At 36.6% G+C, this 26,119-nt stretch overlaps 1 protein-coding gene across 4 annotated transcripts in view; it reads left to right on the top strand.

Annotated features, from left to right (window-relative positions):
• The window catches only part of LOC114323745 (Transmembrane Fragile-X-F-associated protein), a 29,946-nt gene extending 5,092 nt beyond the window's left edge, over positions 1 to 24,854 (top strand). For 2 of the 4 annotated variants that reach the window (XM_082892654.1, XM_082892655.1), the window contains exons 6-14: positions 1,571 to 1,640; positions 1,954 to 1,999; positions 2,086 to 2,335; positions 2,422 to 2,627; positions 2,745 to 2,819; positions 4,191 to 4,251; positions 22,604 to 22,684; positions 23,934 to 24,013; positions 24,361 to 24,854. In XM_082892654.1, the coding sequence (XP_082748780.1) occupies positions 1,571 to 1,640; positions 1,954 to 1,999; positions 2,086 to 2,335; positions 2,422 to 2,627; positions 2,745 to 2,819; positions 4,191 to 4,251; positions 22,604 to 22,684; positions 23,934 to 24,013; positions 24,361 to 24,439 (948 nt within the window). In that variant the 3' untranslated portion in view covers positions 24,440 to 24,854. Of the gene's footprint in view, positions 1 to 1,570; positions 1,641 to 1,953; positions 2,000 to 2,085; positions 2,336 to 2,421; positions 2,628 to 2,744; positions 2,820 to 4,190; positions 4,252 to 11,313; positions 11,599 to 11,870; positions 12,039 to 22,603; positions 22,685 to 23,933; positions 24,014 to 24,360 lie in introns of all 4 variants that reach the window. The other 2 variants (XR_014342790.1, XR_014342791.1) reach the window with 2 other exon arrangements.
• Positions 24,855 to 26,119: the final 1,265 nt, after the last annotated feature.

The following is a 26,119-nucleotide window of genomic DNA, read 5'->3' as shown; positions in this document are numbered from 1 at the left end:
TGCATGCCTTGGGGCTACGGACCGCAGGGCGTAAGCCTTGTTTCGAAAGCCTTGTTCGGGCTGTAGCGACTTAGTCTGGTGTGCGTAAGATGGCCCAAGATACCCTACATAACAAAAAAAAAAAAAAAAAAAATCCCGGAGATTCTGAAAAGTGTGCTGTCTGATAATACATTATTTCAGGTTGCCTAACACAAATTAATTAAATTTTTTCTTTATTGAGCTAATTGTTCCTTTAAGAATTGGAAGGATGACGCTTATTAGAAAGATGGAATCATTAGAACTAGTTAGAGTTGTGTGAATCTATGTTACATGGACTTGAATATGGGTATTGGGTGCGGGTGCGCAATTAAAGGTCGAATCCATCAAACCTCAAATTTAAGAATACATGGACTTAGCTAAAAAAGGGTCATATTTTTATGTTTTTAGTCAATACATGTGAGATAAAATGGTGTTACAATAATATATATAATCAATATAGTGTCAAAAAGACAGTTTACCAATTTTATAGCAATTATACAATAATATATAATGATATTGTTAAATACAAATATATAAGAAATATCCGATGGAAAGTATCGGACACATATTCCACATCCTTGTCCAAGTGTCGGGTGTCCGACATGGGTATTTGATTTATTTTGAATAGTCCATGTAACATAGGTGTGGATTGCCCTTTTCCAACCATGGGTAGATATAATTATCTTCTTGGAAGAATTTGTTATAAAAGCAATCATAAAATGTATTTGCATTTTGTACAGATGTATTACAAGAATCATACTATAGTGAAAAAGGTATTTTCTTTTTGTAATGAAGAAGTATTGAAGTGGCTTAGAAAAGTAATTTTTATTTAAAATTGTTACTACTACCAGTATCAATGATTTAATTATTCAAAATGATCATATAATTTCTTGAATGGGAAGAAAGATGGTAGAACATTTAAAAGCATTCTTAGTTCAGTAATTAAAGAAACCAAACCTGGAATACAATCTTCCTTATGTTTCTTTTTGACTAATAAAAAAAAGAAGAAGAGAGAATCCTCATGTTTCTTTTTTCTTGTTATTTTCATTTTTCTATTCAAAATCTGAATAAACAATTACTCAAATTAGAATGTAAGGGGGAAAAAAAGACTTAAGACTCAGTGTTTAATTAGATCCAAGAGCGAAGGAGGTAGCTAAACAGTATATAGGGACTAATATTACCTTTTCAACTTGCATAGTTTAATGTGATGATGGCTCATGAATCAAAGGTCATACCTTCAACTCTCCCTGGGATTCCTCCTATCATGTGGTTTGTAGGTGACTGCTTCTATCCTTATAGACTAGTCTAGACAAAAAATAGGTTGTGGACACCCTGATTAACATAACCAAAAAACAATAATAATTAATAAATTATTCGCACATGTTGAGACTGCTTCATGAATTCTTTTACTTTTTTTGCAATGCTGTTTAGTACATTTTGATATCCTTTGAAACTCATTATTTATGAATATAAAGTTGTTAAATTAACGGCGTTTATTATCTTGATATCCCTTGGCAGTTGTTGACACGAAGTTGTCAATGTTTGTTTTCAGCACTTTTGGGTTGCAATCTCAATGGTCTTCTTAATTGCTGCGACAGCATTTACTCTTCTAAAGCTATGTGGTAAGTTGTTATCTTGCAAAAATATTTAAAATTCTTCGGCCTTGAGACCTTTTTTCATCTGCATTAAACTGGTGGCATAGTTTTCCAAATTTTGGTTTTTTATAGAACCACTGTTTTAAAACTCTTTTTTATTTTTGGATAGTCCATAGTCCATAGTCCATAGTTTCTAAACACCATTCTGTTGAAGACCAAGCAAACATATCTCATGTTGTTCACTATTATCATTATTATTATTATTATTATTATTGATCAGCGTGTAATTCCCTAAAATCCACGAAGTACGATTGACTGAGTTTCCTTGTAATGTGTGCAGGTGATGTGACTGCTCTTGGTTGGTGGGATTTATTTATTAATTATGGGTATTTTTTTTTTTGTTGTTGTTTTGTGATTTGTGATTTCTCTTCTGCCTTTTGTTGTTGAAATGATATTGTACATTCTTTCACAGTATTGCAGAGTGCTTTGCCTTTCTTATCTGCACAAAGTGGTATAATCCTGCTATTCATAGGCATTCTCACCTTAGAGATGTTGGTTCATCTTCAACAACCATTAGATATCTTGACTGGAATAGTGGCTTGATGGTTTCTATGGATGAAGATCAGCAGCAGGGTAGAATATGCAGCTTGCAAGACATCGGTGGGCATATTATGAAAATTCCATTCATTGGTTTTCAAATCCTGCTTTTTATGCGGCTAGAGGTAAAATAAGGTTTGAGTGGTACTTAGTTATGCATAAATTCAGATGTCATAATTTTTCACTCATCCTTAGTACTTTCTGATTCTAGGGAACACCGCTTAGAGCTAGAGAAGTCCCTATTTCAGTTATCTTTTCTCCTCTTTTGTTGCTACAAGGAGTGGGGGTTCTGTTTGCTATCTACAGATTTATTGAAAAGATTGTTCTTTTACTACATAGTAGAGCTGGTACAGAAAGATATTTTAGAATATCTTTGAGGGTTCGTGATTGCTTTGGGTTCATGTTCCACGGATCAAGGTAATTGCTGTAAAATCTAGATGAGCAATAGCTGATCCTTCCAGAAACAATACAAACTATTAAAACTGACATGTAGTGGTAATTTTATTGTTTATTGATGATTGCTTTTCATAACAGATTACTGGGTTGGTGGTCAATTGATGAAGGAAGTCAAAAGGAACAGGCTCAACTTTATTATGATGGGGCATCTGGGTCAGTTTTAACTGCATTATTGCTGTGAGATTAATCTAATACCAATCTTTTGGTGCTTGTATGTTGGAGCAATCTTACAGTTGCTTTAGGATTTCTCTATTTGGAATTCTTAAGGTCCAATTGAACTTGGTAGTTAAACATTTAACCATAATGCATTCATGCAAGTTAGAGTTATTTTACCATGTAAAACACAACTAAGAGGCTAGTGTGTTTACTAGTGAAAGGAGTTGGAACTTTTTCCATTGGTTGGTATTGGAAATTTATTCTGTCTATCGTACTCGAAGAGCTTAGTTGTTAGTCCCTCTGTGCCTTATTTGGCTCATTAAACAAGAGGACCTTTCAAGGAGTGGAGGGACCTCTGTAGAAATAAGAGTTTCTTTTTAGCCATTTTGTACAGTTGGATTTCGCAAATGTTTTCCAAATATTTATTATATTGTAGATTTTGTTGATAGTCTTAAGAAGTGTATATGCCTTTCTTTTTTTTGGTTTGATCAGTGAAGGTTATCATGGTTTAACCTCTTTTTATACATGGAAAGCATCCTCTGTTGATGGTTTCTAATAGAAGTTTCTTTACTTCAAAAAAAAGAAACTGATTCTGTTATTACTTATCTGCAGTTGCAGAGGCTGTAGTTCTGCCATTTTGGATTTGATAGAGGATGCTATCCTAATTCTGCAATGATGGAAAAAAACCACAAAAAACTGTTAATGTTTTGTTTTGTAGCTAGCTAGTCAGTATTGAGATTGGTTTTGACCACTTCCTCTATGATACCAAAGGAACTTTTTTTTTTTCTCCCCCCATTGCACATGCACATTCAAACCTTTATTACATTTCTTTTTCATCATTGTTGAGTTGACTTAGTTTACTTAATAGTACTAGCAAGAATTACCTAAGCGAATTGTAGACAGGCAATATCACACCTTACTGGTGGAGTTTTCAAATGCTAGTGGTAGTGAGGTCCTATATGATTCCTGAAAGGAGCAAGAGTTATCTAATGCTGATGCCCTTTTAGATTCCATAAGCTAACTAAGTCATGAATGAAAAGTGAAATCTGTTGCAGGGGTGGCCTAAATAAGCTGTTTGACTCCCCATGAATTAAGTCTAGGAAATGACATTGGAATGGGTGTTTGTACTCTTGGCCAGAAATAAATCAGTACTTTGTATCAATTTATAGGGTGTGCTTGCCTAGTAATTTACTTGTCTGGATTTCGTTTGGGCTTATCAAAATGTGCATTTTTTAGCGATGTTTTCAATAGCTGTTGCTACAAATTTAATGCACTATATGTTGTTTGATATTCATGTTGGTACACATTTAATGCACCATATCAATTAATAGTTTCTGATTTTTGTTTGAAATATTCTTTACTAACCAGGTACAACACTTTCTCACCTGATATTGTGAAGAAAATGCCTAAATCAGATCTTGCTGAGGAGGTAAACCAAATTTTTTGTTATTTCATTCATGTTGGCTACTGTTCTATGTTTTGTTTTTGCTTCCTGTAATTGTGTTTCATCAATTGTTTCTACTTTTAGGCTAACTTATTAATTAGCACTGGATTAATTTCAAAATTATTCTATCCTATCTTTATTCCTCATAAGGCATGTTTGATTAGTAGGATTATAGCATAGGATTGGGATTGTTAGTCCATGGACTCACAATTCTATATTTTGTTGCAAAATTTATTAACTGGATTACGTGTACGGTGGACATTCAATCCGAAAAAATTGGTGAATTTTTAATATTGAGAGGGGTTGGGAATCGTAATTTCAAGTATGAAAGAAAAAAAAAACAAAATGAACACATAATAAATGGTTCTCTCTCTAATTTAATTGGGTAATTATGAGATTATTCATCATTTCACTATTAACCCTCTTTGTTAGTGAATATTGTATTTATAGTAATATATGTCGTATATATATTATTCCATTGTAACTTTACCTTCGATGGTTTGCTACCTAGTTTAGGTTTTCCTTACATAATTCTCTCCCTACAATATATAAAGGGACTTGTATCATTGTTATGATTACATAATTGAATATATTCTTGTTAAAACCTACCATCACCTACTACACCTACCACCACCTACTACACACCTACCACTACCACCTACTCCACTACATCTCCTATATAAGGAGCCCCTCATCATTTGTAATATATAACATACAACAATCAATAATACATCAATTTTAACATGGTATCAGAGCAGGTTTAGAACCTAGTATTTTCGCTTCACCGGCGGGCGGCAACCTCACCTTGGCCGCCTGTCGGACCTCAACCTAGTCCGCTAAAATTTTCTATACATACCTTGAAATTTCCTTTCTTCAACCTGCTGAGTGCACTACACATAGACACATGCATCTCTCTCTCTGTCAGGGCTTGTCGCCGGAATATCACTTCTGGGTTCGTCCAAACAAAATCAATGGAATACAAGTTTGTTGTTACTGGTTTCTGGGTTGTTATTCTTGTGTTGTTGGCATTACTGAGTCACCGAGTCGACTCTGAGCCGACTCAGGACAAGCAAGCTCTCCTTGCATTCATTTCTCAAATCCCTCACGCCAATCGCCTCCAATGGAACGCCTCCGACTCGGCCTGCAACTGGGTCGGCGTCGTCTGCGGCTCGAATCGCTCCTTCGTCTTCTCTCTCCGCCTTCCCGTCGCCGTTCTCGTGGGTCATATTCCGGCCAACACGATCGGAAATCTGGCCCAACTCCGAATCCTCAGCCTCCGCTGCCTCCAAACCGCCTCCCAAGTCATCTCCGCCCTCTGCGCCGTCGTTGCTGTCGACACCACCGTCATGACCTCCGCTGGCCTCAGACTCGATCCCTCCAAGCTCCAGGTCTCTATTGAATATGGATTGTGTGAGATGTTGAATAGGGAAGCCATAAGACCTAACGTGGCTCCTAAAGATGGATATGGGTTCTCCTCAATAAATTATTTTCTTTCCCACAAATCCCACCAAACTTGTCTCCACCATCAACGCCTTTCTTTTTATTTTTATTCAATGGACTGATAATTGATTATGTTGAACGCATCCCCACTCTCCCAATCCCACCCCTCATTCTCTCTCTCCTATTTCTACTTTCCAACCAACCATTTTTTTTAATATTTCAACCCACTTGGGCATCTCTCTTCCCGTGGGCATTGGAGTACTTTTAAACTTGGTCATTGACAAGTGGGTTTGCCCCCCACTCATTCTCTCTCTCCCACTACATGGGTATTCTTCTCCTATTATTATTCTTATTAAAAAAAAAAAAAAATATATATATATATATTCTGAATCTCACCTTTTCTTGTATAGATATTTGAATCTCTTTCTTTTGGGCAGTTTGCCAACACTTTCTTTTTATTATTATCACATGGGCGTGTTCCCCCTCTTAAAGTAAAAACAAAAAAAAAAAAAAAAAAAACACTTTACACATTTGCACAACATCCATATTTTATTCATCTCCGGGATCAACCCCGATCACCATTTTACACCACAACTCCAAAAAAAAAAAAAAAAAAAAACAACAACAACAAAGACCATCACCACAACAACCAAAGATTTGTTTTCTTTTTTTTTTGCAGACGGCCACCCACTGACCTCACTTATTCGCCTCTTCCGCCGGTCTCTTCTTCTTGCCTCCGTCCTGGGCGGCCCTTGCCGGTGTTGCCTCCGTGTTTCCCACTCCACTGGGCACGATCACTACTCCCTGCTCCTCCACTGCAGCATATGGCGGACCTCCAAATCGGAACATCACGGTGGCCTTCCGCTTCAGCTCCTTATTTTCCGCCTTTAGCACACTTATCTCTGCTCGCACATCCTTATACATGCGCTGGAGCAGAGCCAGTTGGGCGTTTAACTGCTGCACCTCATTTGTCCTACTCTGCAGCCGGTGCGACAAGTTTGTGACCGCAGTCATGGTTTCCACACATGACTTCAAAGTATACTGATTGGCCTCAATATCTGTTTGCACTGCTATTTTTTGCTCCACTGACCGCATCGGGAAGTTCAACGGCGCAAAACCAGAGGCGCTTGGTTGCGGTTCAAGGGCCACCGCACCAGTTATTTCTCTTGTGGACTCGTTTAGGTCTGGAAAGAGCGTGAGCAGACCACGGGAAGAGGAGGCCATGTTCTGGGTAGCTGGACGGGAAGAAGAGGCCATGTTTTTGGGTTGCTGAGTGTTTCAGCGAAGCAGCGATTTCCGACTGGTACTTTCAGAGAAGGATTGGTTACAGAGTGTTTACAGAGTATTTCAGAATGCAAATGTTCGGCGGTTTCAGACTGGTTTGCACAGCCTCCGCCTCAACCTTGGTTAAATAGCCAAAGCAGACACGCGCATCGCGTGCCACTTGACGCCAGACGACAAAACGGGCGCGCAAGCCAATGTGGTGACGCGCCTCGCCATCATGTCCGACACATCTTTTTATGACTTGGGCTCGCCTTTTGATGGCACGCCTTTTTATGGATTGGGCACGCCTTTTGATGGCACGCCTTTTGATGGCACGCCTTTTGAAAGATTGGGTACACCTTTTGAGGGTGCGACTTTTTAGGGGTCCGACAAGACTCTGTAAACTGTCCCGACATTGATTCCGGTTAGCTCCTTCATGGGTCCGACAAGACTCTGTAAACTGTCCCGACATTGATTCCGGTTAGCTCCTTCATGGGTCCGACAAGACTCTGTAAACTGTCCCGACATTGATTCCGGTTAGTTTCTACAAGGGTCCAGCAAGACTCCGTAAACTGTCACAACAACTGTCACAACATTGTCTGCTACAACGGTCCGACATGACCCCATAAACTGTCTTCTATATCGGTCCAACACGAGCCAGTGTCTTCTACATCGGTCTGCCATAACCATACAGTCTTCTACAACGGTCTGACACGACCATACAGTGTCTCCTATCCATTTTTTATTTTTCAGATTATTTTCTTGTTTTGTTACTCTCTCCAAACTCAAGTTGGTTAGTTCTTATCCCCCTTGAGTTTGCGGGGGGCTGTTAAAACCTACCATCACCTACTCCACCTACTACACCTACCACCATCTACTACCACCTACTACACACCTACCACTACCACCTACTACCACCTACTCCACTACATCTCCTATATAAGGAGCCCCTCACCATTTGTAATATATAACATACAACAATCAATAATACATCAATTTTAACAATTCTCTTTTATTCCTTGAATACTCTTGACATGGTATCAGAGCATAGGTTTGAACATTGCTCCTTGGCTCTCCTACTGGCACTCTCAGCCACCGATAACGCTCTCTGGCATACCCCGCTATATTCAATCCGATTGATTGCTTCTTTGTTCCCTTACCTGTGACCATAATCACAAAAATACAACCACCAGTCTCTTCGTCTCTCCCAGACGATTCCAAAGCCACCAACCTCACCTCAAAAGGTCTCACGTGCCCTCATGCGCCTCTTCTTTGCTGACACGTCAATCAAGATGCCACCGGTATTCTCACACGCTCTCATGCGCCTCTTCTCATCCGTTCACACGGGACACTTCTGTCTCTCTGTTGCAGTCTTCACTGGGGTCAGCCTTACACGCAACGCTTCTTACACGCTTCGTGACGTCAACCCTTGCTCTGCGTCACGCTGCTCCATCGCTAATGTCAGCCCTTGTGCCAACCTCCGCGCTAGCTTTGTTTTTCCGCATGCTGCCATCAGCTCTTCTGCATGCCAGCCGGCTTTTGTCTTGGCCAGTTCACTCAAACTGGCCCAATTACTATTTTGGGCTGGTTCACCCTTTTCCAGACCAGTTTCAGGTGTGTTTGGACTGGTTCCCAAGATTTTTTGGCCTTCTGATTCAGTGGTACCCTCTGTTTTTCTAGATTCTATTGTTCATTGCACTACTCTTTCTTGCATAAATGGACCACTCCGACCCTGCTCAACCAATTTCTGTGATCCTTGATGGTACCAATTATCTACTTTGGTCTCAAGCTATGTCTGCCTTTCTCAAAGGCCGACAATTATGGTGTGTTATTACTAGAGAACTGAAGAAACCAGTCCAAGCCATGGATGAAACTGATGCCAAATTCATTGATCGTGTTGATGCATGGGATGATAAAAATTATCGTATTATTACCTGGTTTCAGAACACCTCTACCACTTCCATTCAACTGTAGTTTGGGCGATTTCAAACTGATACTATCCCCACTCCTACTCTCTGTTATTAGAATCTTACGACTCGCGATTCGATTCGTAATTTTTGCAAAATCGATATGAATCTATGGATGAATCTATTTTGGAAGTGAATCTCTAGTGAATCGCACGATTTACAATTGATTCACGATTCGATTCACTTTTTACAATTCATGCAATTCTTAAAATCATTGTATCCGACATATTTTTGACTCATTTTTTCTCCATCTTTTTAGTGAAAATGACATAATACAATTTCTAATAGTGTTTTATACCAAAATAACTAACATATATACATGATTTATTGTTATTTTACTGATCATTTTAACCTTTCTCATTTTTTTTCCCTTAAAAATGATAATATATCTTTTAAAGATGTTTAAGATTAAAGTAATTTACACCATGAATTATCAATTGCTATTTTATTAAATTAAATATAGTTGAATATTACATGAGTGAGGTTAGTTATACTTTTTATAATGTTTTAGGCTTTAAAATAAAATATCCTAAATAATTTTTTCTTATTATTTGGTCATTGTTAATTAGAAAAGTATGTATACTTATTGTCCAAATATCAATATTGTTAAATTATTGTTACTTTGGAGATTGAGGGTTTGTCATTATTTACTATCTTTATTAAGAAGGTTGATAAGAAATATCTAAAACAGGAAAAGTAAGATTGTGATCTTACATAAGAATTTTGTTAATTTCTTACTTATTAAACTATGTGATCATTATTCAAAACAACGTTTTCGTTGATTTAAGTCTAAATATTTCATATTCATAAGTTATATTTAACATCCAAGTGTATAGTTATATTTTCTAAGTAATTCAAAAAAGTGATTGAATCTTTACGATTCACGATTCGATTTGGTACGAGGCCATTTCGATTCGTGATTCGAATCCCGATTTGACAACTATGCTTCTGCTAAATTCATATGGGACTCTCTCAAAGACTGATATTGCACTACTGGGCTTTCTTATCGGTATCGGATTCGAACTAGTCTTCATGGTCAACGCCAGGCACCAGGTCAGTTTGTTAATGATTTCTTCTCATCTATGTACACTTTGTGGGTAGGGATGTAATCGGTCCGGTACGGTCGGTATTTAGGAAAATTTTCCACTGAACTGATGTTGATTTTATTATTTTGAGCACTGATACAGACCGTTTCTCCATCAAACCGCACCGAATTGCACCAATTGAAACCGTTCGGTATAGTCACTCATTTATGTAAAAATATTGAATTAGCCATTTGTCAACAATTTTAAACATATCTTATCCATCCATTAAATAAATATTTTACGATTTCTAGATTAACAAAAATACAAACAAAAACTAATAATAAATACTAAGGCCTTGTTTGGTTTGTATTTGAGAAACATGTTTTGAAATAAAAAGTACGAAAATTTATTTGGTTTGACTTTTTTTCAAAAGATGTTTTGAAAAATTATTTTGAGAGAGAGTTTTGAAAAAAGTTATTGATTTGATGTGTATGAGAGAGATTTGTTTGGAAAATTTGTAAACCAAATAATTTTTGGAAAAAAATTTTAGAAAAATTTGTTTGGTTTGATTACTTTTGAAAACTTATTTGTAGAGAATTTTTCCCAAATTTTTTTGAGAAACACAAACCAAACAAGGCCTAAGATTTCAAGAATATAGTGAGTTAGAGTTAAGATTATATATAATAAGGGTATACTAACTTAGGTTATAGGGATGATAGGGTTAATTAATTGAGATTAATAATTTATTATTCTTCTTATTCTTATTATATTATTAAATTATATATATATATAAATATATTGTAAATACAACATATGTTGAAATGGTCGGTTTTGGTTTAGTTCGGTGCATAAGGTGCTTAAACCAATACCGAATTGAAAATCAAAGTAAGTCAAATTTAAAAACCGCACAGACCAATTTTTGTTAAAAAACAGACCAAATACGGACGGTATGGTTCGGTTCAATCGGTTTGGTCGGTTTTTTCAGTTTTTCTTACATCCCTATTTGTGGGATCAATTTTCTATTTGTGAGCCTGTTTGGGTTGATGACAAAGATGTCCAATCCTTTGCTGCTTATTGAGATGAGGACCGCTTGGTTGAATTTTTTATGGCTCTTACTCTTGTTTTTGAGCCTGTCCGAACTTATCTATTGCATCGGGATCCATTACTTACTTTGGAACAAGCTGTGACTAAACTCTTGTTTGAGGAGACTCCTCTTGGTACTCTTAAGACCACTACTGATATTGTACTTGCTACCCCTCACATGCAGAATACCTTTGGCTCCTTCAATCAGATTTGTTAGTATTGTAAGAATTGCAGTCTCAACTTTACACATTCTCTTCTTCATTGTTCAGTTCGGGACTGTCGTATTTGTCACAAAATAGGACTTGGCCATTTTGAGAATCATTGTCTCCCTAAACAATCTCGGATCAATCAATCATTTGGGAATTTAAGGGAGGGTCACTACAAACCAGGGTCTCGGTATAAGCTTGCAACTCGGTCTGCTGCTGTTGTTGCTCCTATGGGTTCACCTCCTTTTGATCCATCTGCTCTATATTATTCTCAAAAAGATATGGAGGCCATGCTTCAATAGGCTCATTCTGGTAGCTCTCGTAACACTGCCCTATCTGTTACCTCAGGTATCTCTTGTTGGTTCTTTGACTCTGCATGTTGTAATCATATGACCTCTAATTCAACTGCTTTCTCCTCTTTTACTTCTTCGAACACTTTGCCTACTATTCATACTGCTAATGGCACTCACATGTCTATTAGTTGCATTGGTAGTGTCTTTACTCCCATTGTATCTCTCACTGATACTTATCATATTCCTGCCCTTACTCTAAACGCTATCTTTGTTGGTCAACTTTGTGAACTTGGTTTAACTATTATTTTTTCATCATCTGGTTGTTAGGTACAGGATCCGCAGACAGGATAGACTATTGGGATCGGGCGTAAAACTGGTCGTTTGTTTGAGCTCATCAATCTCCATCTACCATCTTTTGCATCTACTCCTCCACAACACGTTGCATCCACTACTTTAATGATCTTTGACATTCTAGATTAGGGCATGTTTCTTTTGGTATGCTACATTCATTAGTATTTAGTGGCAATTTAGGCTCTGTTTCTTTTGATTCTAGTAATCATTGTCCATCATGTCAACTAGCTAAACAACCTGCTTTGTCTTTTTAATACAAGTGGTTTTGTTTCAAAATTTCCATTTGATTTGGTTCATTATGATGTTTGGGGTCTTTCTCCCAATACCACTGTGGGCTAGGAAGCACAAGTACAAGTACGATATGGGTACGTCGATACGACAAATTTAGAAAAAAAATAGGGTATGAGTATGGCTGGGATACGCCAATTTTTTAATTTTTTTTTAATTTATAGCTAAACATCCAACATACAAATTAAAGTTCAATAACATAATTAAAAGGAGAAATTACAACAAAAAAAAAAGAGAAGTAAATCATTCTTCAACAATACTTGTACTAAAGTAAATCGACGAGCTATTTTAATGTCATTACATAGAAGAAATTAGAAAAGAGAGTTTCATGCCAAAAACAAGGTAAACAAAAATAAAAGATAATCCTAATAAAACTAGAAAATTGAGAACATCAACTTTCAATTCCATCAACTTCATCATTAAACAATATGGCTTCCATCTTTGGCTCATTAAGTGAAAGATTTGCAATTTCAAATAAACTAGAGCCCTCCAATGAATCAAAAGCATCTCCACCAATGCCCCATAACTTGCTCTCCCCTTCTCTGTATTGTTGACTACTCCTTGATAGAAGGTGAATATTGGAATGCACAAAAACCAAATCCTCACAACGTTGTGGACTCATTTTATTCCTTCGTATGGAGTGAATGAAGGAGTATGTGCTCCAATCCCTTTCATAACATGATGAGGAACAAGGTTGGCCAAGGTATTTCACTGCTAATGATTGGAGCATAGGTGTAGAAGAGCCATGTGCCAACCACCAACCACCAAACCATTGGTTCCATTTCTCCTCTATCACATATCAAGTCAGTGTCTCCAAAACTTTCCAAAAAACCTGAAAACTTGGCATACTCTGTATTCACAACCATTCTCTCTTCTGCATTTGGAAAGTATTTCTTAAAGCACTTGGTTCTCCTACTAGAAATTTCTTCATCGTTGTGAGGAGGAACACGAATGGGATTTTCATGAAGCCACATTCCATTATAATACATAGATTGCAAAATTAGGGAAAAAAATAAAATAAAAGTTAATTATGTTAAGTTATTAAGAGTTTAAAAATGATATCTAGCATAATTAAATTATGTCCTTTTCCCATCTAAAAAAGAAAAAAATAGAGTTTAAAACTGAGTTATACCTCGGATTCAAAGAATGTGCGAGACAATAAAGTAGTGCATTGCTTTTTGTCCATCTCTCCACTAGTATTTGGTGCACCACAGAATAGAAAGCCGACTCTTCATTTTCTAACTTTCCTTCATGCTTATAAATGGATGCCTTCACCCTCTCAATCATTGAATCTCACATTTCATAGACCAAATGTAAACATGGCTTATCAGTGTCACAAGATCTAAGCATCTCATATATTGGCAAAGTAAATGAGAGTATGTATTCTATCTTGTCCCACCAAAATCATTTAACACTTTTTCCTTAACAAGAGCCGCTTTTCCGACATCATCTTCTTTGTAGGATGACCTTTTCTTACTTATCACCATTTCTTGGAGGCCATGATATATAAGCTTAAACCTTTTTAGCATAATAATTGCAGATGCAAAGTGTGTATCCGCAACAGAAAGTAGTTTCAAAGGCACAAACTCATTGAAAATTGCTAATCTCATAGAATGATTCGTAATGAAATTTTTTATGAACATCACATGATCAATCACAATTGTAATCCAATGGCATTCATCATAAGCATAGGCAACACTTCCAATTTCCTTAGCAGCACAAATATTTTTAGGAGCAAGATTAAGTGTGTGCACTACACAAGGTGTCCAAAATATCTTCGGATAATTACCTTGAATGATTGATCCAACTGCACTACAAACATGAGCATTGTCGATAATTACTTGAATAACATTATGAGGACCTACTTCATTAATCACATCACTAATTAATTTAGCAATATGATACTTGTCTTTGTATTCACCTTCACAATTAATAGCTCTTACAAACATAGCTTCACCATTAGATGCTGCCATGAGATTGATAAGAGGTCTCCTTTGTGCATCGGTCCATCCATCGGCTACTACACTCAACCCCTTTTGATTCCATGATTGTTTTGTTGGTTCCAACAACCTGTTAATATTTGCTATTTCTTTTTGAAGTAGAGTAGCCCTCAATAAGTTGTAACCAGGAGAGACATATCCTATAATTTGATTTTTAGCAGCAAATTTAAAAGTACCCACAAAATATGGTTTCCTAGCCATATGAAAGGGCAACCTAGCTAAATAGAACATGCGAGCAATTAAAAAATACAAATGTTCTCTAGCAACTTGATTGAATGCTTTATCTAAGGCACTACTCCCACTTGTCTTTTTTTTTGGTTCATAACCATCTAATCTGAATGTTCCAACATCGCGTACCACCCCTACGCTAGAACTAATTTGGGAAGAGGGAGGTGGTAAAGGAATATCTTTAGGCTTTGCCATCTTTCTCCTATTCTCAGCTTCTTTATCGGCCTTTTGCATTTCAACAAAAAGATCAGGCTTATTCTTCACAAATGCACACATTCTAATTCCATGCCTAGAAAGTAGCAAGAAATGTTCTTTGTCTCTAGCATATGAACCTTGAAACTCAATATTACAATAATTACACTGAAATTTGGTATTACCACTTCCGCCTTCACCCTTTTTAGCTATTGTCGTTACATAACCCTAAAGAGGAGCATTTTCATCCCCAATTTGATCAATATCAATAGAAGGGACACTTGCAGATGCACTTGCATTTGAACCTATACTTCCTGATGAATTCATATTCCTATAAAATAAATTATATAACTGTGGGTGAGAGGTGTGGTTGGAGATAGTTTGGGAAGATGGCGGCACTTCAATGGACTGAGATCACCGGAGGTGGAGAGGAGGAGGTCAAGGCAAGCTTGGAGAGGGAGAGGTTGGCAGTGATAGACCTTGAACACTAATGTAGAATGTGAGAGGGAGTGTTTAAGTGTGAGACTTAGCATGTTAGAATTACGGAGTATTGTTGAGATGAAGTGTAGTTTCTTGTTGCATATACGATACGTTATATAGGCCATAAGAGTATTGGAGCCCAAGCAAACTGTTGAATAGGTGGCCCGTTCTTTCCAATTCTGCCAGAAGTGATATAAGCCTTTTTGCCGTCTGTGGCTTGACGGCAGGCAGAGAGCAACGTTTCATGGCAGGTGGAAAGTAACGTTTCGTATATGCATCGGATGACATGAATGTAAGGTCATTGTTGCCTTTTCTTCGAACCTAGTCGAGATGGAGTTGTCTTAGCAAGAAAACAACCATTTTGACAATCCCATGACTTCAGCCGCCAGTCCAATATCCTTGGATGATCCCGAGCAGCAGTGCCTGGGTCCTGCTCCCAACCCAAGAAACCAAGTAGGTGAATGGGCTAGGGCCCACCTCAATGTTTAGGAGAGGCAGGGGCTCGTTTCCAAGCGACCAAGTAGGAGAGTGGGCCACGGGCCTATTTAAATGTTTAGGAGAGCCAGGGCTTATTAGTCCAAGTCCAAGTGAACCGGGGGCTGATTGTATTGTTGTTTGGTCTTGGAGCAAGGTATGAAGGTCCATGGGCCCCACGGGCCATGGTGTTGCCTGTTGTAGGGCTCTTCATTTTTGGACGTATTTGGGCTTGTGTGTGCGCTTCCGCTTAGGCTAAGCATATAGTTTTGGTTTTGCGTGGTGCCTTGGCACACGGGGCCCGTAGGGCTCGCCATGTATCAAATATGTGATATGCTGACATGGTATCTTATTGGTTTGCCACGTGGGTGGAGTTTTGGTGATGTGGCACTCGTAGGGCTTGCCGTGTATTGGGCTTGATACAAGTACACTCAATAACCATTAACAAAATAATTTATGAATTCTTTCAGTTCATTCGAGTATATAATTTTTCAAATATTTAAATAATAATTTTCTGATTGTGTCTACTACAGTCTATAACAGTAAAAAAAGGGCAAAGTTAAATAACAGAGTGGGTCATTCTACATTACCTTTTTTTTTTTTTTTTAAAGATGATTAAAGATAAGGCTCTAGACTTGCAAGTTGCATGAAATTCCAATGGCTGTGGAGGAAAAGATGTAAAAAAAAAAATACATATATCAGAAAAAAAAAAAATGAAGGAGAGTTCAAGAAAGAGGAAGAAGAATCGAATCAAATAAAGAGAAAAGCGAAGGAGAGAATCGAATAAAAAAAACGAAGGGAAAAAAAAAAGAAGAGGACAGTTCAATTCGTTTGTTGCGAAGGAAGAAAAAAAATCTAAAAAATAAAATGAAAGAAAGAGGAAGAAGAATCGAAGAAAAACAAACCAAAAAAACAGAGGATAGAATATTCGTTTGCTGCGAAGAAAGAGAAGAAAAAATCTGGAAAAAAATGAAAGAAAAAGGAAGAAGAATCAAAGAAAAACAAACCAAAAAAACAGAGGATAGACCTCTTCGTTTGCTGCAAAGAAAGAGAGAAAATCTGAAAAAAAAAATGAAAGAAAGTGGAAGAAGAATCAAAGAAGAGGAGGAAGAATCGAAGTGAAACTCACCGGATTGTGTTCTTTGAAGGAGAGAATCAGCACCTTCAAAGAAGTGTTAGAGTTGTTGATTGTTTTCTTGGAGCCAACTGTGTTTCTTTGAAGGATCCCAAATTTATTTAATTTTTTTAAATGGACCAAAAAAATTGCTCCGGTAACCTTAAAATTATAGAAAATCCCATTTTTTTACCTCGTCGTATCCAATTATACTGATTGTATAAAATGTATCTAGTTCATTTTTTCGTACGCGTACCTGCACCCACACCCAGTAAGTACCCGGTACTTGTACATCAACATTTTTGGAGTATCCGTGCTTCATAGACAATGGGAGGGTCCAAATATGTTGTCATATTTGTGGATGATTATTCTCGTTTCACTTGAATTTATATTTTAAAACAAAGGTTTGAGCTACCTCAAACATATTTTGACTTTGCTAGAATGATAAAAACACAATTTGGGTATTCTACCAAAGTTTTCTGGTCTGACAATGCCTAAGAATATAAAGAAAACAAATTTTTAAAAGTTCTTCGTGAGTATGGTACACTTCCTTCGCTCGTCCACACACTATCTGGCAAAATTGTCGTGCTGAATGCAAGCATAGACCTAGACACATTCTAGATATGGTTAGAGTTTTTCTTATCTCTTCCTTTTGTCCTAAGTGTTTTTGGGATGAAGCTGCCCTTACGGCTGTTTACACTATTAACTGTATCCCCCCTCTTGTCATTGACAATCAAACCCCTTATGAACGTCTCCATGGTACATCTCCTTCCTACAAAGAACTCCGAGTCTTTGGTTATGCTTGTTATGTTGTCCTTCCTATAAACACAAGAAGTTATAGCCCCGGCCCCAAATATTTTATTTCTTAGGATATGGCATAGAACATAAAGGTTTTCAGTGTTGGGATCCTATCTTGCATCGTCTTCATATCTCTCATCATGTCATTTTCTAGTAACACAAAATGTTTGCATCTATATCCCAATTCTCTCTTCCTTCCACTTCCACCATCTCTTATTTCACTGATCCTTTTCCTGATGATGCTCCTACAGATGATTCTTCATCTAGTGGCTCTCCAGATATTCCTGATGCTCGTCCTACCTGCTGATTCCTGTTCTGTTACCATCTCTTGAGATTCTTGATATTGCTTGTCACGCCCCACCTTTTTATTACTCGAAGTCGTTACCAAACCCATTAACTTAATTTAAGTTCAGAGATAACATACGGAAATAAACTCTTTAGTCCAATGAGTAGAAATAAATAACAATTCTCTCATCCGAATGCAAATTAAATACAACATGAGCATACTGAATAAAATGTTCGAAGGCTTACATTATTAAAGAATCAAGAAGAAGGGTGTAACCCTTTTTCATATATGGTATTCCGCCAACACAAAAGAGGCCCTGTGGCCAACAAGTAAGAAGATCCAAATCCTGTAGCACATCCTGCTTAACACCTGAAAAAGATTCAACAACGTGGGATGAACATATAGTTCAGTAGGGATCTCAACATGGCCCTCAACAATAACAACTTACAGATAGCTATGATCATGAATGTTCAATATCATACTACAATAGTAATGTGGCAGTTTATACAAACTATACATAAGTATGAACTTTTCTCGAAAACAACCATTTCATTCAACGTTATAAGCGATTCATCTTTCTTTTCTTTTCATTACCCCTTGTTCCCAAACATTCATTACAATAACAACTTAGAAAACAATTCCACTAAGCCCATTACTTTTCTCTCATTTTCCATACTCACAACAGATTTTCCTTTTTCGAAACATACTTTCAAATACCCAATTTTCCTCCACACTTTCCCAAAATCTTATAATGGCATTTTGGTTTATTCCCAATACATTCATATCTATACATGCATGCCGTTAATAGAAAGGTGATAACAAATTATCAACATGTATATAATCAACAAATGAGGCAACTTGGCCCTCCAAAACTGTAACCATCGCAATCCATGATATACTCAGGTATACTGAGACATTAATAATAAGGCTCTACTCTACCTGCCATAAGCACGGTAAGTTAAGGATACACCTTACAATCAAATGACTAGCCATATTCTCCAGACACAAGCTGGAAGGTAATGGTACCTAGTCCAAGTTCTCCAGGCGCTAGCTGGAAGGCACTGGTACCCCTCATTCTAAGCGCGGTATATAACACCAACCATCTCAATATAACAAAGCACAACCAATAAGTGTAATACGTACACAAACTATTCAAGATACATAAGCAATGTATTAAAGTATATGAACACATAGGTGTGTGGAGTACATCCCTTATCTCCTCCCACACACTGGAGTACATCACCTATCTCCTCCCTAGCAATTATACATATATAATGTATCATAGCACTTCATTACCTACAATGGTCAATCAGCACAGGTGTAATGCATACACAACAATTCAACACAACCACGTCATCCTCCACCGATGACCAAAGACAAAACCTCTAGATACATGATTTTAATACACCTATTATAAAGACTCAACTCTCATGAGATCTTAAACCCAACAACGACACTAGTACGATAGGTAAAGGTAAAACCCCAAAATGTGTGTATTCAACACTCATAATACAATAATTCAATTCTCATATTTATTTTCTGAAACTCACATAGAGTTAACATTTCATTTCCCATTTCCAAGATCAACTTCCAGGATTTTTCAATTTCAAAACCCTTTTTTCATTTCACAAAACCAATTCCATTCATTATAAAGCCATAACCTGACTCGATTCAATACATTCATTTCAAACAACTCCAAAGCCATAGTTAATCCCTTAGGCGTTAACACCTTCATCCAACTCCTATTAACAATAGGGACTTACAAACCTTGATCAATTACCCTCCATTTTAATTTACCAAATCAAAACATAATTTAGGGCTTTTTCTTCTTTCCACAATAACATGCTAATTTACACTCCAATTAGTCCAAAGAACTATCAAAAATAAAATAATCATTCTCAAACAACCAACCCTAGGTTCCCTCACATGGTTTTCAAAAAGATTCAACATGATATGATTTTCATGCAATACAAAACTATCACATGTCTATCTATAGACGGAGTATTGAAAAAGAACAAGGAGAATCCCTACCTCAAATGGAGAACCCAAGGGGAAGAAGAGCCAAACTCGGAAGTGCTCCAATCCCAAAGTTTTTTGGATCAAAATGAAGCCCATGCAACCCTCTATCTTTCTTACAAAGAGATTAGGGTAGGAACACCCAAGAACTAAATCAATCCCTAGAGAGAAGTTGTATTTTAGAGAGAGAGGCTCTCAAAATAGGGTTTTGAAAAGTAAGAGAGAGAGTGTAAAAAGTGATTTAAAATATCACAGTCCAGATCTGATATACGTATGACCCGCTCGAGCGGATAATAGGACGCTCGAGCGTCAAACACAAAAATTGAACCCGCTCGAGCGCAAAAGAAGACCCACTCGAACGTAGATTACACTCATCCAGCATTTTTACAGAGTTTGAACACCCGCTCGAGCGCCAAGATACCCGCTCGAGTGTGACCCGCTCGAGCGTAAGGAAATCCGCTCGAGCGTGAAAAACACATCTGCAGTAGTTTTGCAGACGCACAAGATACTGAAAGTATGCAGACTTCGCTCGAGCGCAAAGGGACCCACTCGAGCGGATCACCTAAAACCTAGGCAACAACACTTGAGACCAAAACTCAACCAACCTGTTCGAAACACGCCCAAAACATTTCTAAACTCAATTACCAAGAGTTAAAGGATGGAAATGCAACACAGACAACAACCAACAACCACAGAACCGTGTCCAGGATACTATTAAACAGAAAAGGAAAAACCGGGATTGCTATATTGCTAGTTACTCCGAGTCTCCTCCATTCTTTGGCAGTGACACCCTTGATGAATTTGCTGCTCCTATTATAAAACGGGTATCTAAATAGCAAGCTTATTTACAAGATTATTATTGTTTTTCTACCATTCTTAGTTATCATGAACCTCATACCTATTGCGAGGATTGTACTAACCCTCTTTGGTAGCAAGCAATGGCAGATGAATTACAAGCTTTACACAAGACACATACTTGGGATTTAGTTGCTCTTCCTCTGGAAAAACTCTTATTTGCTGTAAATGGGTATATAAAATCAAGACTCATTTTGTTGATACAGTTGAATGTTACAAAGCCCGACTTGTTGCAATAGGTTTTACCTAGGAGTATGGTATTTGATTATGAGGAGACCTTTGCTCCTGTTGCTCATCTTACATCTGTTCGCAGTTTACTTGCTGTTGCTGCCTCACGTTAGTGGGCTTTATCTTAGATGGATGTTAAGAATGTCTCTCTTAATGGCGATCTTACCGAGGAAGTTTATATGCATCCTCCCTATGGCTATAAGCATCCTCCGGATATCGTTTGTCATCTTCGTTGTGCTCTCTAAAGTCTTAAGCAAGGCCCTCGTGTTTGGTTTTCCAAGTTCAGTACCAATATTGCTCAGTTTGGTTTTTCCTCCAGCTCTTATGATTTTGCACTCTTCATTCGGAAGACAGCACGTGGTATTACATTTCTATTGCTTTATGTTGATGATATGATTATTATTGGCGATGATCTTGACGACATTCATGAGTTGAAACATTTTCTCAACTCTCACTTTGAGATGAAGGATCTGGGTTCTCTTAGTTACTTTCTTGGCTTTGAGATTTCTTCTACTCTGAGTGGCTTATATCATACTCAAGCCAGTTTGATCTCTTAGCTCGTGTTGGTCTCATGGATAGCAAGACTGCCTCTACAACACTTGCCTTGCTTACTTCTCTCGAGGGCACTCTCCTTTCTAATGCGACACTTTATCGACAGTTGGTTGGTAGTCTGGTATATCTCATTGTTACTCAGCCTAATATTGTTCATGCAGTTCATATCGTCTGTCAGTTTTTGTCTGCTCCGTGCTCTCTTCATTATGCTGTTGTTCTTCACATTCTCTATTTCATGGTCTTCATTACTCTGCTCACACTTCTCTCAAGTTGTGTGCGTAATCTGATGCTTACTGGGTTGGTGATCTCACTAATCGTTGCTCTACTACTGGTTAGATTTCTTGGTGGCCTCATTTGGGAACATGCTATTTTAGTAACTTTTTGGTTTTTTGGTTAAAATATGAGTTAAAAAAATTAGTATGTTTGGAATGACTTTTTGAGTTTTTACCAAAAGATGTGCAAAAAGTAGAGAGAAAAAAAAATCTTTGACTTTCTGGTATAGTTTATAGGCTTTTTGGTTTTTTTTAGTAATTTTTTGGTTTTTAGGCTAAAAGTGTTGCATGCAAAACGAGGCCAGAAGCAAATTGTTGTCTCTAGGTCTAGTATTGAGGCTGAGTACCGCGCTCTTGCTGACACCACTCAAGAACTTCTATGGCTTTGTTAGTTACTTGAGGACATGAGGGTTCTTTATTCCACTGCTACTACTCTTTGTTGTGACAATTGTAGTGCCATTTTGATTGCTCACAATGATGTTTTCCATTATTGCACCAAACACATAGAGATTGACTGTCACTTTATTCGTCAGCATGTCACTAGTGGCACTATTCAGCTCCAGTCCATTTCTTCCGCTGCTCAAGTTGCTGATTTGTTCACTAAAACCCATCTCCCTGGTTGTTTTCACGAGTTACTTTCCAAATTCCAGTTGGTCTCCATGCAACCACCTTGAGTTTGAGGGGGGACTGTTAGTGAATATTGTATTTATAGTAATATATATTGTATATATATTATTCCATTGTACATTAAGTTAGATGGTTTGCTACCTAGTTTAGGTTTTCCTTACATAACTCTCTCCCTACAATATATAAAGCGACTTGTATCATTGTTATGGTTACATAATTGAATATATTCTCTTCTATTCCTTGAATACTGCACTGTTAATCAAACAAGGCCATAGTGTTTTAAATTATTCTCTTATCAGGTTTGGAGGCTACAAGCGGCGCTCTGTGAACAAAGGGAGATCACAAAGTTCAGCCAGCAAGAGTACGAAAGACTACAAAATGTAATAGTTACAACTTTAACTGTCTTTGACTCTGAAATATGTGGATTCATTAATATATTACTTCTGCAAATATAGTACCTAGTTTACTTTTTCAAGTGGTTCCATCACAAGTCATTTTGTTGTCTACATGGAATAAAATTGCATTTCACTTCCACTGAAATAGCTGTAACGTTTCGTTTCCTAGAATACCAAAAAAAAAAACATTAGTAGAAAAACAAAATTTCAGTTTTTCCTCCAAAACATACTGAAATGCACTGAAACTGTACAAAACATTTTGAAACGATGAGTTATTTTGACAAACTTGTCTTCACGAAGGATCTCTTACTTCTTGGGAACCCTTTGACCATTGTGTCCTATTAATATCATATTTAGTAATTTTGATAGTTTTGTAAATTTTATTTGGTTGGAACGTTATGCACATTTAGAATCTTATATTATGCTTGATAAGATTGATTTGTATAACATTAGTTTTATGATTCTCAACTTGCATTGAATTTACTTTCAAATTGTTTACATGTGTTCTTTATGTTAAAAGATGTATGGATCTTGAGCATGTTCAATTATTTAATTGTTGAATTTGGATGAAAATGTATATAGGTTTTAGTTTTTGTTTCCAAACATTTTCATATGTTTTCATTTCATTTTGTTGTTTCCAAAATGTTTGTGAAATATTTACATTTTCAATCTCATCAAAACACCACCAAAACAAACTTTTAATCCTTGTTTGTTTAGTACTTTCTATACATCCAATTTTAGATGGTAGGAACAATAACAAAAAAACTTCTAAATGAAGAACGTCATATTAGATGTGTTTTTTTGAGTGTGACCCTAATTCCATTGACTTTTAAGGTGTGCGTGTGCACAGAGTGGAAACTCACACTGAACCTTGAAGTGCAAAATCAATAAACATTTAATTTTGAACTAGTTTTCATTTGGACTTGTGATCCCTAGCGATAATTGCAGATGGTTTAAATACTATCATTACTAGAATTATCTAGTGATCTGATTCAAGATGTGGAATAATTACTTGCCTTATTTGATGTATAATGCTAACTGTCATGGCATTGTGTTTCAACAAAACTCCTGCATACAAATTCTAGGCAAAGCCCTTTAGTTTGAATTTCAGTATGTAGATTAATGTATTTTGCTATTGGGGAATTGAGAAAGTTGCAAAGATCATCTTTCATTCTTAAGCATATATCATTTTTTCCCATATTATAATCTTGTACTCATTTGCTGAATTTATCAGGAAAAGGTCCTATGTAGGGTTTGCTTCGAAGAACAGATAAACGTTGTCCTGCTCCCTTGCCGGCATCACATCCTTTGCAGGTATTTCAATCTGCCTTTTTGCTGCAAATATCTTTATTTATTTATTTTGTTGTACTCTGTTTTTAGGTGCACATTGCACAATGTTTACTATTAAGGATTTTATTTATTTATTTTTTTTAAAGTTTTTTCAAGGGCAGAGGCTTTCATAAATTTGCACTGGTAGCCCTTTGCTTGAACATATGTGCAGTTTTTCATTGCACTCCTCACATCTCTAATTCATGAACTTTGATAGTATCACTATGACATTATCATGTACAATCCTCAAATAACGACACTAATTTCGCTTTAACTTCCTTGCGTATCTGAATCTGCTGATCATCATCATGGTTCCTTCTTATACTTTCCAGTACTTGCTGCCAGAAGTGTAAAAGGTGCCCCATCTGCCGCGTCTCTATTGGGGAGCGATTGCCTGTATATGATGTGTAGTTAAAAACTATCATTTATACGATTCGCGCCTAACCAATAACTGGATGAGTTTCCAAATCCTTTTTGTTGCTTGCAACTGAAACTTAAGCAGGCCTTGTAATGATGGCAAATGCCGCAGCTTCTCAATTAATGTCCACAGTGTAATATTCTTACCTTGGCAAGAATTGTGTATATATTGTTTCACCTCTTTATAAAAGTAGCAAATCCGGGGAGTGATTGCCTGTATATGATGTGTAGTTAAAAACTATCATTTATACGATTCGTGCCTAACCAATAACTGGATGAGCTTTGTTGCTTGCAACTGAAACTGAAGCAGGCCTTGTAATGATGGCAAATGCCGCAAATACTCTTCTCTTGGCAAGAATTGTGTATATATTGTTTCACCTCTATAAAAGTAGCAAATCTCTTGTTTGCATCTACATTGTTATATGACCTTTTTCTTACTAAATTTTGTTAAATCATCACTGCAAGCTGGTATTAATTTATTACCACCCTAAAAAAATGAAGCTGGTATTAATCATCCCAATTTGGAAAAAATTCAAATTTAAGTATTGAATTAAAATAAGTTGTTATATTTACAGGGACAAAATTAAAATTTATTATTTTTAAATGTAAATTTTATATTGTGATGGTAAGGTGGTGGTGGAGGCGGCGGTGGCGGCCATTGCGGTGGTGGAGGTAGAAAGATAGTGGAGGCGGAATGTTGGAGAGGAGGGCAGCAACGGTGGTCTAAAGAGTGGGGATTGTGGTGGTGGGATAATGGTGGTGATAAAAAAATGTTGTTTAAAACAATGATTTGTTTTTCTTATCATCATATTTCATTAATCGCATCATTAATCATTGAATTTAATGTCACATGTACCTAATAAAAGTGTGTTTATCACTAATTTTTATGGGGGGTGAACTTTACTTATCTCGTTGATTGACACTGATATCCTCAACTTTGATTGTGGTCCAAAATGGTGTACACAAATAAAAAATATCTGGATAAATAATAGGGCAAATTATATTTTACCCTCTTAATTATTGTCTAATATCATTTTACCCTTTTTAATTAACAATTATAACACTTAACCCCCATTAACTATTATTATTTTTCAATTTAAACCTTGGTGACGGAAATATCCTTCTAACAATAGGAGTAAATTGCACTTTACCCTTAAACTATCACTCAATAGTATGTTACCCTCTCAACTAAAAAAATTATTTATTTTTGGATAAATTACAAATACATCTCCTGAGGTTTGCTTAAAGTACAGATTGCCCATTGTGATTTGAAAAATTACATAAACTCCCTTGGTAGAATTTTTTATTTAACAAAATTAACTAAAAAAATAAAATTCATAATTGTTCTCCTATACAATAATAAAATTACCTAAATTATTAATTGAAACATATTTCTAACATTATGAAAAATTGTTAATTAATTTGATGATTTATTAATAAAAGGGGCAGTTTGTTATAAAATTAGAAATCCCAGGGAGTGGAATGTAATTTTCAAAATCACAGGGGGCGATTTGTATTATTATCAAACCTCAAGGGGTGTATTTATAATTTACCCTTTATTTTTCATTTAGAATACAATTTTTAGGTTTTGTTTGTTATATATATATATATATTGTTTTTAGTAAATTTTTTCATATTTTAGCCAAAAAGTTTACATGTTTAGATGTACCTAAA

The sequence above is a fragment of the Camellia sinensis genome, chromosome 10 (assembly GCF_055761805.1).
Source record: "Camellia sinensis isolate YWXY chromosome 10, ASM5576180v1, whole genome shotgun sequence".
In the NCBI taxonomy this organism is placed as follows: Eukaryota; Viridiplantae; Streptophyta; class Magnoliopsida; order Ericales; family Theaceae; genus Camellia; species Camellia sinensis.
Note: the sequence above shows the minus strand (reverse complement) of the source record. Positions and strands in the feature narration are given on the sequence as shown.